Source organism: Centroberyx gerrardi, chromosome 22 (assembly GCF_048128805.1).
Source record: "Centroberyx gerrardi isolate f3 chromosome 22, fCenGer3.hap1.cur.20231027, whole genome shotgun sequence".
Taxonomy (NCBI): domain Eukaryota; kingdom Metazoa; phylum Chordata; class Actinopteri; order Beryciformes; family Berycidae; genus Centroberyx; species Centroberyx gerrardi.
In genome coordinates this window covers 13944633-13958397 of record NC_136018.1, presented here as the reverse complement: position 1 = coordinate 13958397, position 13765 = coordinate 13944633, and the positions used below count along the sequence as shown (strand labels likewise).

The 13765-nt window shown below is 41.4% G+C and overlaps 1 protein-coding gene across 1 annotated transcript in view; it reads left to right on the top strand.

The window, feature by feature from the left end:
• The window catches only part of cntnap2a (contactin associated protein 2a), a 332210-nt gene that overhangs the window by 177572 nt on the left and 140873 nt on the right, over positions 1-13765 (top strand). The window contains exons 5-9 of the mRNA XM_071919513.2: positions 4767-4819; positions 5652-5802; positions 6634-6818; positions 9787-9930; positions 11475-11736. Coding sequence (XP_071775614.1) covers positions 4767-4819; positions 5652-5802; positions 6634-6818; positions 9787-9930; positions 11475-11736 — 795 coding nt within the window. The remainder of the gene's footprint in view (positions 1-4766; positions 4820-5651; positions 5803-6633; positions 6819-9786; positions 9931-11474; positions 11737-13765) is intronic.

Genomic DNA, 13765 nt, shown 5'->3' with positions numbered 1-13765 from the left:
CAGTGATTTGCACTCTCTCCTGCCTCAATAACAGCAACTACTGCTGAAGTGCCCTTGAGCGAGGCACTTAACCCCCAACTGCTCCAGCTGAGCTGCTCAGCGGCCAACAGGAGGTGGCGGTTATAATGCCCAGGTGTGAGTGTGTGGAAGCAGTTTGGAAAAGAGCAAGTTTCCTTCATTTCCATGGTATTCTGCCATTCAAAGAAAGAGATAGACCGATGGGTAGATGGTGTCTGAGGTAAAAAGCAATACTGTTAATAGAGTGCTGCGCTGTTCCTGGGCCATTTCAGAGTAATGACAGAGCAAGATGGCTCAACCCGCTGTGTTTATGTTTCTGACAAATATGAATGTTGCTTGCCACGCCTTGACATGCGTCAGACGAGACACATAATAAATACACAATCAGACAAACACATGCTTGCAATTACTCTTGGGGAAATCACTGATAAAACACAAACACACACACAGACTCACACACCTACACACTCACTCCCCTTGGCCTGGTGCATCATCATTCAGAGTTGTCTGTCAGCTGTGTTTGAAAGGCCGCAGTGCTTTCTCATGATTATGCTGTCACTGCTCCTATCTTCGCCATTCACTCAGAAAATGAGAACTCATATATCCGTCTATTCATCCGCCCATCCCTCACTCGCCAACTCTCCAACTCTCTTAGAATCAACTTTGCCTAAATTTTTATCCATGCTTCCCATGCGAAAAGATAAGGGAGGGAGGGAGTACAGTGTTCGAGAAAGACAGAGGAAAGAGGCGGCGAGATAAAGACGCGACGAGGAAGGAGGGAGAAAGAGGATGAGAGCAATAAAGACAAGTAGTAGGAGGAGGAGGAGAAGGAGGCAGATAAATATAGATGTTATGTTCCCAGTGTAATCACCAAATATGTAGGTTTCAGACGATAATTCTGGGTTTTGAAACTGTATGATAATTAGATGCAATACCATATTATGACTCATCCAGAACTGTGTAATATAAGACTGTGTGTGTGTGTATGTGTGTGTGTGTGTGTGTGTTCGTGTGTGTCAGGGTTAGAGGCTATGAAGGAGTCGTGATCCACCGTGCTGTGGCATTAACATGCTCATTTCCATTTTGATTAACACAGGATCAACAGAAAATCAATTATTTCATAGATGAGGAAGGAAACAGAAGAGTCAGTGTGTGAGAAAAAGGGGGAGAGAGACTTAAAGGGGAGTGAGAAAGAAAGAAAGAAAGAAAGAGAGAGAGGGAGTGCAAATTAAATTTTCTATACAAGTGCAATCACCCGCATACAAGTAGATTTTCAAAAGAACGCAAGCGTATCATAATATCTGACTTCAACCTGTGGCCTTTTATGCCGACAGTATGCTTTGTAAATCTGTTGTCAAAATAATCTATCACCATCATCATCTGTTGAGTCTAAGAAATGTATTTATGTAGATTTTCTTTGTGGATATCATCTGTTGCTGTAGCGAGACCAGAGATGAAACAATACGAAAACCAAAACAACAACTTTGCAGCGTTAAGCCTCAGGGGGGCTGCAAGTGGAGGGAAAAGGGGGGAGCATGTCGTACAATATGCTTGAGAGAGTGAGACGTTCTCCCTTTTGAATAGACTGATGTTAAAATCAACTAAAAAATACACTTTAATGTCTTTGTTAATCCTACTTTCTGCTGTCTCTTTTACAAGGCCGATCTGTATTTACTCCCTACGTCTTTGATTCAAGTTAAGACACACACACACACACACACACACGGACAACAAATACACACACATACACACACACGGACAACAAACACACACCCTTACCCTCTTACAACCATATACAGACAGTCAAAAGAAATAAACTTTACAGTCAAGCAATTTTCCAAAATGCTCACTATAGACTCAAACGCAACATAACGTGTAATACATCAAACTTTTAATATTTTTCATGTCAAGTGGAGAGTGATTATGAATATGATGTGATCATTATCAGTTCAATCACAAACTTTATTGTCAACTGCAATCACATCAGTTTGAAAAGATTTAATGCACTATGTTTTTCATTATCTTAAAGCCATTTTGATCTAAAATATCTTATAGACAAATATAACTAGTGAAGTTTTGATTTGTTTAACACTTTTTTTGGTCACTGCATAATTCCATTTGTGTTATTTCATAGTTTTGATGTCTTTACTATTATTCTAAAATGTGAAAAATAGTAAAAATAAAGTATAGTATATGTCCAAACTTTTGACTGGTAGTGTAGCAAAAGTTTACACTTTGCTGTACCTAAGTTATAAAAAATTACACAAGTCACACACACAAGATATTGATGAAAATGGGAAGAAATATTTCTACTGACATTATCATCACGTAGAAGCCGTAAAAAATGTTCACCTATGCAGCTAACACCCCCACCACAGAGCAGCATGGTACGTTCCCATCTGTTGACATGATGTGCTGACATCCAGTTGTAGCTTACAGCCTCTGATGAGTAATAGCTGGGACTCTCCCTTAGTTGGAGATGCTGGTTATTCTCTGTCACGCAGCGCTCCACATCTAGCCTCCTTCCCTCCCGCCCATCTCTGTCCCTCTCCGTCGCTTCACATCTCTGGTGGAAAAACGCCATCTGGGTCAGGCTCTCGTCCGAGGAATCTCAGCCATCTTGAGTGTGCGCCGTCACAGCTGTCCTGGCTGGAGACCAAGAAGTCATACTCCTCCCTCTCCCTCTCTCTCTCTCTCTCTCTCTCTGCTGGTGGTAGAGAAGCCCTCCATCCTCCGTGAAGTTTCCCTCCTGACAGCGAGCACTCGGCTGAGCTGGCAGCCCCCTTTCTGTGTAGCACACCTAGATCTGCAATATCTCACAAAACAATTGGAAAAATGTCATCTACCACCACTGTTTGGACCATAAACATGACAGAAGGAGATGATGAGAGGGAGAGGGGGAGAGAGAGAGAGAGAGAGAAAGCGATAGAAGAAGGGGAAAGAGGGGAAGCTGTAGAGAAGAGAAAGAAAAGGGAAGGGAGGGACAGCAAGGGGGAGTGATGGAGAGAGACAGAAGAAGGAGGGAGAGGAAGAAGAGAGAGGGAGAGAGGGAGGTAAGGGAGTGAAAGAGATGGAAAGACAATGTATTTCTACCTGTGAGAGGCAGCGTGGGATAATTTCAGAAGTACTGAAGTTAGAACAAAGGGAGTAGATGTAATTTCCTCCCTCCCCTCTCTGGAGTTTTATCATGAAAGGACAGGTTCTGTGTGTGTGTGTGTGTGTGTGTGTGTGTGTGTGTACTGTATAGGCTTGTATGTGAGAAAGCAAGAGAGCATGAAAGAGTGAGAGACAGTGTGTCTGTGCATGTGTGTGTCTGTGTATAAGATGATCCGATCATTCCCAAGTTCTCTTATCTGACCCTCTCCTGTACACGTTTCTCCTCTGCCCACTCCAACCAATCACACACACACACACACACACACACACACTCCTCTCCACTAACCACTCGAACAGTTAGGGTGATGATACTGAGATTGAGGAGCGACTCAAGCACTGTATTTTATTTCTCCTCTTTAGATCTCCTGTACCCTACATGCTCCACTCTCCACTCCTCCCTCCTCCTTTTTTAAGATGAAGGCTTTCATTCTCAAATGCTGCATATCCAGTTTGGCCAAAAAAAATGTACCTGATGAAAACTAGCTGTCTGTCTGTGAAGCTGACCAACAGCGTAAAGTATCAGTATATCAATTGTATATTTACAATTTCCAAGAATTCCCAACATCTAAGTTACGCTGATGACAACATCACATAAACAACAAAAGTAAAGAAGACCCAAGGGAACCTGCTTAGGCCTATAATTAGATTCACTATTGCATATGGAGGCATAGAATAGTAACTTCTAGCTAATGTAGCCTGCATTAGCAGAACAGGAGATAGCCAATTCTGATGTTGGCCATTTACTTACAATCAATTATGCATAGCTTTCCAACCTGTGTTTCTACTTTTCTCAACATTAGATTCTTACTATGATGTTTTTAGCTTGCTTGCATGGCAACATAACCTATTAGTACATAAGTTATCACTAGGAGACTATGGGTAGTTTGATGATCATAAACCTATTTATAGATTGATAAATGACATACTGTTCCTAGTTTTACATGAATAGTATGGCTGTATTAGATGGAAATATTGTATTGTGCTTTAAGAAAATAGATGTTTTGAAGAAATAAAGGAATAGTTAGGATGGATGCAAAAAAAATGTGATGTTGGCATTTTTCTACAGCTGTGTTTTTTTCATAATGGGTATCTACACTTTTAAAAATATGTTAAAAAGTGACAAACATCAAATCATTATTTTGTGCAAAATGATGAAGATACCATGCCATTATTATTATTAAAATAAAACATTGATTCTAATACGGGTCATTTCTGATCCAGTCTTGACAGAGAGCTTCCAGTAGCCTGTGCATCAAAGGGTTAAAATAGTGGATATGTCACTTTGGGATGAGAGTCTTGATTTATTTTCCTTTTGTATTGATTTCTATCTTCCATCTTCTCCACACCCTCCAGTTCGCTTCGCTGGCCAACCTGCACATGACTTTTCCTTATCTGCAATCTCAATTTATCACTAATCCCTCTCCCGCTTGCTCTCTGTCTCTCTCTGTCTCTCACTGTCACCATCTCTCTTTTTCTCGCTCGCTCTCTTTCTGTCTGTCTTTCTCTTTTGCTCTCTTTTCATTCTCTCCCTGTTTCTGTGTCTCTATCTCTGGCTTTCGCTCTGTTTCTCCTACTGTCTCTGTCTTTCTTAGGGGCGGACGTGATCAACTTTGATGGACAGGGTGTAATCTCATATCGTTTTAAGGTACTGCATTTGCTATTTTGACATGTATTTTTATAGACAATTATTATAGACTATATAATCAGTTTTAATTAGGTCTCTTATGCAAAAGTTGTACTGCTGAGGTGGTTCAGGCACATGTAGGCGAGAGCTTCAAAACAGACAAATAGCAAGAAGTCTTCACCTCTTTCACAGGCATGAGAATTAATGAGAAAACAATTAATTTCAGCATTTAGTATATATAGAGCACATAGATCCAGCATGAAACTTTTAATTGCTTCTATTTTAAGTCCTTACAGTTGAAGCTAAAGATTATTTTTTTAATAACTTACAAGGTGAAAATTGATGAAGTTGATCTCATATTTTTCTCTGTCAAAGTTAAACAGCAAATATTTAACAACACGGCCTGCATCTTCTACATAAAGGCACAAGCACACAAATATGGCATTAAGTATATGGAATTAAAAATGATGTTCGTCAGTTGGCAAATGACCAATGATACAGTATTTCATTCTTAAACTTATGTGTCAAGACAGTTGACTTTTACATACATTTTCACACATATTGCTAGAATTGTTTAAATGCTATCAGATAAAGTCCTTGTATTGTCACATTTTACAAGTCAGAGGATTATCAAACTTGCGAAACACGTGACTTCATAGATTATTGATCTTTGTAATCAGAGCTTTAAAATGGTATATTACATAATAGGCATCAATAATTTATTTAGTTTGAATCATTAGTTTTTGTAGAATCAAGCAGTTCATTTTGATCAAACCTTTTCTGCTTGAGAATGGGTCTCCTGTGAAGTGAAATGAGCCTGCAGGGTTCATGGCGTTTGGTCACACTTGTGCAGGTGAAGAAGATGAAGATCATTAAGGACGTGATCGCGCTGAAGTTCAAGACGTCGGAGAGCGAGGGCGTCATCCTCCACGGGGAGGGCCAGCAGGGAGACTACATCACCCTGGAGCTCCGCAAGGCCAAGCTGCTGCTGCAGATTAACTTGGGTGGGTAACGCACATGCACACACACACGTGCGCACACACACACACACACACACACACACACACAAAAACACACACGTTTGGAAAATGCTCAGCCACAGAGGACAGAGATCAATGAGCAACGACGGAATGACAATCAGATTAAAGTGAAGAATCTTTAATTCCAGAAGATTTTCAGTCATATCGGATGAGCAGGTCAAATCTTCAGCTCTTTTGGTCCTGGTCCCCCTTTTCAGAGTGCCAAAAGTATTTGGACAGATGAATATTATAATCTATTGTATAATGTAGTATTTTTTATGAAAAAAATAGAAATTCTTACTGTGCAGTGACATCTGAAGGCCATAAACATCACAATACAATCTTGTTTTCATGTTCTCTTTCAATCCTTTTTGTATTTCATTCTGTCTAAAATAAATCAGCTGTGACTCCACTTGGCTTTAAATTACTCTGAGGCAGTATGTACTGTAGTACACGGTTGTGGCAAATAAGATCAAGGGTCTGAATTAAAGTAAGTAAACTATGATCTGAGTGATCAGTCCACCTCTGAATATCATGCCTCTGTGACAGGGCTTCAAGATGGAAATGTATACAGCTTAAGCATGTTTTTTTTTCTCCCTACTATTTATTTCCTATTAAAAACATTCCTTCATGATATCATTATTATCTTTTTTTCATTTCTTTTGTTTGTTTGAAGAGGTCAAACACAGATAACACCTATTGCAATTACAGCGTCTGATGTGTTGTCTCTGTGTTTCCAGAATCAGCCACTCGATGGACACTGACTGAAATAATCCTAATATTATTATGATTATTCTTATTATTTGTTAATTACAGGCAGTAACCAGTATGGCTCCATCCTGGGCCATACCTCTGTGACTACTGGCAGCCTATTGGACGACCACCACTGGCACTCAGTGGTGATCGAACGCTACCGTCGCAACGTCAACTTCACCTTGGACAGACACACTCAGCACTTCCGGACCAACGGAGAGTTCGACCACCTCGATCTGGACTACGAGGTGAGGGGCAAAATGGATTTACTGCACACACACACACACACAGGAGGAGCACAGAAAAGCAGGGAGCGCTAGAGAAATGAAAGAGAGAATCCAACCAGAAAAGCTGAAAACACACAAATCCAGACACACCCACGCAAAAAGGAGGTGATAGGGAAATATGCACAAGCACATATAAGAATGTTTGCATTTCTTTCTTTATACTCCATCCATCTGTCTGTTTCTGTCTTTCTGCCTCTCTCTTCTGCTGGTTCCACTTGCAGTTTTGCGATCTCATTCTAAAGATCAAATTTCAGCAGATCATTATCTCTGTATATCCGCACTTGACCTGAAAACGGCTTTACATTGCTTGGATGCTGAAGCGTGGCCGGATTGCGTCTAGACTATGCAGAATTCAGCTCACAGTGCAAGCCTGACCGTGTCGATATGTGGGATTTAAAGATCCGATAGCAGTGTGAGCACGATCTGATGTTTCTGTGTCCTGACCCGTCACTCGCGTCCCGGCGTGATCGGACGATAATAGCCGCATTAAGATGACAAGTGTGACCGCGGCCTCTGTTCCTCTTTCACACTTCCCACTGCCTCTGTAATGACTTGCTGCGCTGTCTGCATCCGTGCCTTATACCCTCCAACTCTCGCCAACTATGAGTCAGTTTGGTACACTAATTAACTGTTAGCCTTGCGAGCGCCCGACGCTTGCCTCTCCCGCTTTACCCCCCTCACTTCCACCTCCTGCCTGCTCCCCTTTCCATTGCCTTTACTCTGTGCTTGTTACAAAGCCATAATGTCATAGCATAGCACACCTTTCCTCTCCCCCGCTGTCTGCTGCCATTATTATCATGCTGCTGATCTTTTTAGCACTGCATTACCGCACAGTATGTCCTAGCTGCTGTTGTTGCTGTCTCTGCTGCTGCTGCTTCTTCTGCTGCTTCCTCATCATCTTCTTCTTCTTCTTCTTCTCCAACCACTTCATTTTCCTCTACTCTCATTATTCGACTTCTTCAATCTCTTCTTTGTGTTGCTGTTTTTCCTCAACCTCTTGTCGTTATAGTGTTTCATTATCTTCCCTTATATTCTTTTTTTTTTTTTTTTTCAACACCCTCTGATCTCTGCTGGTAGCTTGGTCTCCAGTGTCTCTGAACTGTACATTGATACAACACAGGAAATTACATATTGGTTTTACACTGTGCTATAATACTAATCCATAAAGCACACATAATTAATGTCCCTCAGTAATGGAATGCAACGCGTGCAGCTAATAATACTTAAAGTAGGAAATTGATTTTGGAACATATAATTGGTATCGTATGCACTTTTGAGTGTGTGTGTGTGTTTTCATGCATGGTCGTGTATGTACTGTGTGCGCATGTGCAACCATTTGCATGTGTGAGTATACATGTGTGTGCGCGTGCGTGCATATCGATATGTGTTTGTGTGTCAGTGTGTGACCTTTACCAGGTATTGCTGATACGGCTGATCTGTTCCAATGTTAAGTGGGATACAGAGAAATGGAGCAGGACAAACCACACTCCAATTAAACTGAAGCTGTTGAATTTGTGGTGAACCCTGGAGGGATATCGGCAGTGGTGTTATTGCCTGACTGAGTCTCTCCACAGATAGCGTAACTGCAACCGGCTTTTACTCAAAGCTTACCACCCAACTCCATCTCGTCCGCCTTGTGTGCGCTTGTGTGCATGTGTGCATGTGTGCATGGGTGTGTGTCTTCTGCTCCCAGTTAAGCCTATAGACCGAGTATGCGGGTGCGTTTGTGTCTATCCTTGGCAGTAATTACTAAGACTAGTGAAGCATCACCACAGACACATACTGTATACACACGCACACACATACACACACACACACACAGAGACACACATCTACTGATAATTGCACTCCATCCTCCACCATCTCTGCTTCCCTCGGAGTTGGTCTGAAACAGAAAACTAAACACATGTACTATTGTAACGAAACCGCTTTACATTTTCATTAATTCCACGCCCTTCAGTACACCAGATGCCTCTTTATTAACATACCATCTTCTCTCCTCACCTCTCCTCTCCTCTCATCACTTCTATTTCCCTCAAACCTCCTGTCAAAACAAGTTGCCCCCTCCCTTTGATCCCTTGACCCCCTGCCTGCTTGTTCTTCCAGGTCACCTTAGCACTGTCTTCATCATTGCTGCAGTCCTAACTTGTGATGCCAACCAGATACTGCAGCTTAACCAGTGTTTCCTGTAGAATTATTTGTAGATGCGGGGGTTGGTGCTAATTGTCCCCCACAGTGAAACCAGGGGAGGGCCCCGGTCTGTCTGTCCGTCTGTTCATCCATTTGTCCGTCACGCACAATATCTCCGATGCCACTGATTGGATTTTGATGAAACTAAAGGGAATGATGTGTGTCATTGCTCAGCTCTGACTTTTTCAAAATTACACTGATTGGCCTAACGGGGGAGTGACAATGTTTGTTCAACTGTCTATACATCATGTACAATACCTCAGATGCCACTGATCAGATTTTCACTAAACTTAAGGGAATGATGCCTCTCATTGCTCCATTCTGGCATTTTTAAACATGCTACAACATTTGTTTACTTGTTACTGATTGGCCCAAGGGCTGCCTGCATCATTCGTGGGGGACGACATGTTTACTTGTTTGGGTTTTGAAATCTATCTTGGCTCCTGGACCAATTCCAGGATCAGTTCCAATGGCTCTTGTTTGGATATTTCTATCATGATATATGGATAATTATGCTGCAATTGCAATTGTTATCACTATTTTTGGGAGGATGGCTGAACAATCATTTTTTACATTTTTCAAGCTGTTTGCAATTTTCCAGCTGCAGGGGGAGGAGCTAAATGAATGCAACGGAAGCATTGTTTAATCAAGTTATATTTGGAATTTACTTCAGTTCATTTCAAGTTGTTTTATTCTATGTTTCTATGTATCTCTCTCTTTCCTCTCTCTCTCTCTCTAGTTGAGTTTCGGGGGGATGCCATACAGTGGGAAGCCAGTGGGTGGAGGAAGGAAGAACTTTAAAGGTTGCATGGAGAGCATCAACTACAATGGAGACAACATCACTGACCTGGCCCGACGCAAGAAACTAGACACCTCCAGCTTTGTAAGGAAAATGCATGTGCGCGCACACGCACACACACACACACAACTCACATGCAAACACAAAACTCTAAACAGTTGGAAACACACCCACACACACGCACATGCACACACAGACACACTCAAAAGGGCCTCCTCATTATTGTCACACTGTAACCGTGTATCTGACCTAAGTGTGGGGGCAAATTCTGCCCTACACTAACATAGTCTAACAGATTCATAATTAATCAGATACGACTGACCTATCGCTGACCTCTCCACGTGTTTGCCTCACTGTTTGCATGCTCCCCTTTGATATCCTGGCTGCCATTTCACTACAACTTATAAAGAAAGAATTCCACTGCAACGACTAGGGAACAGTTTGTGTTTTCAACCATCTCAACACCAGAAGCAGCATATTAAACGCCTTGCTTCTCTTCTTCAAACACACAGCACTCTGAAACTGCTGGATGTAACTTCAGCACATTAAGTATTTTGCCAACCCTAAAATCAGTTAAAGAACCGCCTTTGATATAGTCTGTAAAGTCTTACAGCTCTCGCCTCTCCCGGCTCCTCTTCCTCCTCAGCAGTAAACAGCCAGTGTATCTCCTTGGGTCTCTGTTGAACTGATTGAACAAATGGAGGCACTAATCAAGTTCATTAAAGCAGCACCTCTAATTCTCTCTGATGACTCACGCAGCCATTCAGTCCTAATCAAAACAGATCCGCTCTCAAGCTGAGGACACGCACACACACACACACACACACATACATACAGATGTGTGGGCAAACACAAACACACGGACACATACGCAAACATGCATATACAAACACTGTTCCACTTGAATGTACATGCATACTCATGCATACAAACGTGCACACACTCACACACACAACACAATCCACAGTCATCTATAGTTGGTAATAGGGCAGCTCAATATTGTGAGTTTGCTAATGATTTGATTAAGAGCATGAGGTTGGGAAAGCTCAATGGTAATTAGTGCTAAAAGTCCACATTACTATTTATTTTCTACCAGCACACAAACAACACAACACACTCAGACTCAGACCGTTACACACATTCATGGTAGTCAACTCAACCAACCCAAAACTGCAGTATGTGAGTATCCCCAATAGTAAACGTTGAATCTGCCTGTAAACATTCTCACTATGATACGCAGGTTACTCATGTCAGTTTTCAAATCTGGTTTCAAAGAGTGCTCGAGCCAAAGAAATATTTTTGTAATGTGTACAGGCAGAATCTGGCTTTGAATCTGGCTTTGGTCTGGGACATCTGAAGGTAAGCAGGCAAGGGCTGGATTCAAAGCCACATTTGGCCTGTTTACCTGCGCTACAGAAAATATATCTCTTGGCCTATCTTTAAAGCCTGGTGCGAAAACTCACGATTTTCAACGGTGCAATGGGGCCCCTGAAACAATCAAGCAACTTCACACGCATGCCGCATTCCAGGGATTTGTTTGTTTTTGTCTTTTCTCTTTGAAGATCTACTGATGACTTTCCAATCTCTGTCTTTGTGTGCGTCTTTCTCTGTATCTGTCTCTAACACAGCGCAACCTGTCCTTCTCCTGCGTGGAGACCCACACCTTCCCGGTCTTCTTCAATGCCACCAGCTTCCTGCAGCTGCCAGGTCGGGCCAATCACAACGCAGTATCTGTGGGCTTCCAGTTCCGTACCTGGAACCCCGACGGGCTTCTCCTCTTCAGTAACCTTGACGACGGGACGCTGGAGATCTCGCTCGAGGACGGCAAGGTTACAGTTCATATCAATGTGACGAGGGCGACCAAAAACAACAGGATTGACATATCATCAGGTAGGCCAGTGAGCGGATGCGTCCACACAAACACATGCATGTGAATTTCAATGTGTTGTTATTTACCTCGAACCAAGTTCAGCCAGGGCAACGTGAGACACTTCGCTCCTCTATACCTGGTTGCTATGAAACTTGAAACACAATGACGCACAGCATCAATCAGTTTTCTCTCTCTCTCTCTCTCTCTCTCTCTCTCAAACACACACACATGTTACCATGCAAAACTAGAAAAATAGGATCATCTACCATGAAAATTTGCACTTTACTTCTTTACTTCAAATTGCCATATGCTTTCACCATTACGCAATGCCAAATGCCAAAAACTACGTCTCCCTTGCACCATTACAATGCCAAATGCGCAATGTGCATGTTCGCCCTTGATTGGTTAATACATTACGCTACATTCAAAACAATTTTGTAAATCCTCCCCAGCTGTGTCAACTCACGTAGTGCAATTTTTTATTATTTTTTAATTATTTATTCTTATATATTTTTTCTTTCTTTGTAGATCGCGATTAATGTATTTTATATATGTGTCACCCAGTGTCACCCTAGTAACAATCAAATTAAGACAAATGGGGGCAAATTTGGCGCCCCTAGTGGCGTGGCGCCCTGGGCACCCTGTCTGCCCCGCCCACGCACCGCCACTGGGTGTGGTAAAAGTCATTTTGTACAATCAAATATGTTCTTTACTGAGCAGTGTATAATTAATAAAGCAAAGTAAAAGTTATTATTATATATAGTTATTATATATATATATATAGTTATTATTATTATTGAGAAAATGTAACTTCAACTAATCTTATTCACATGCAAATGAGTTTTGATGATGTTACACAAAGGTAGAACTTATTCTTCGTCTATTAGTTTGCATGAACTCCTGCAATATAGTGATGTATATAGTCATATAGCGAACATAGCTTATGACATAACACATACATAGAAGCACTGCTTATACAGCAATGTGCTTTATTGAATTATTGTCTTCTTATCATACAGTATATATATATTTATATATATATATATATATATATATATATATATATATATACTGTATATATATATATACCTATGTTTGCTAACAGTCAAGTTGCTGGAACGGCCGAACGTTACTGTATTCTCCATAGAAGAGAAGAAGAAAGCTGATCAACTTGGGAGCCAGAGAGCTGAGGTCACATTCAAATAAGTTTATTAGGTGAATGTGCCATGGGACTATAAATAATTTGTACTTGTTTGGTGACATTTCATCCAAACAAATAAGGTTTGGTAAAGGGTTTCTGAAGTGAAAGCCCTGAGGGGATGGCTGCCTGGCCGCCTGCCTGTCTGACTGGCTGGCTGCTGGAGTGTGGGTTCATGATACACCTTGAGATCAAAGCAATTGATTGATAATGGATCAATAAGTCAAGGACACATTCTGAAATTTCCAGTTGAAAAAGTCAGGAATTTACTTCAACTTTACTAATTTTCCTACTTTTTGCCATCTTGACGATTGATTGTGTTCAGAATGTAGTCACTTCCTTCACTGTAGAGCTTCAGCTGCAGGGAGCCTGCTGTCCAACATACACACAGATGAACCCAAAGTGATTATAACACGTCCTTTCAAAACAATAACACTCACACTGCAATGGGACCTGCCTAGATCTCATTTTCTGATTATCCATTGCCTGAAACTTGTGTATATTGCGGTATTAGATATGCTATTTTAACTAGCATGAGCTCATTGGCAAGTAGACCGCTGAAATACTCTGACTGTTCTTGTCATATTAGATTTACTGTAAATACGAACTGCCAACTGGGAAAAAAACATTACATCAACCTCCTGCAAGTAGGATATTTTTTTTGCGGGCTCTGATATCTCCCACCTGGCATCATAAATTGTGTAAGTGTGTCAACACAAGCAGTAAACATAACATCGAATCCACTGATGTCGGCAGTCCAAAGTAATAAAAATCCAAATTATCAGTTGTATTCACACTAATTCAATCAACCATACTCATGAAAAGTGAGCAATATCTGCTGCAGTTTGTTT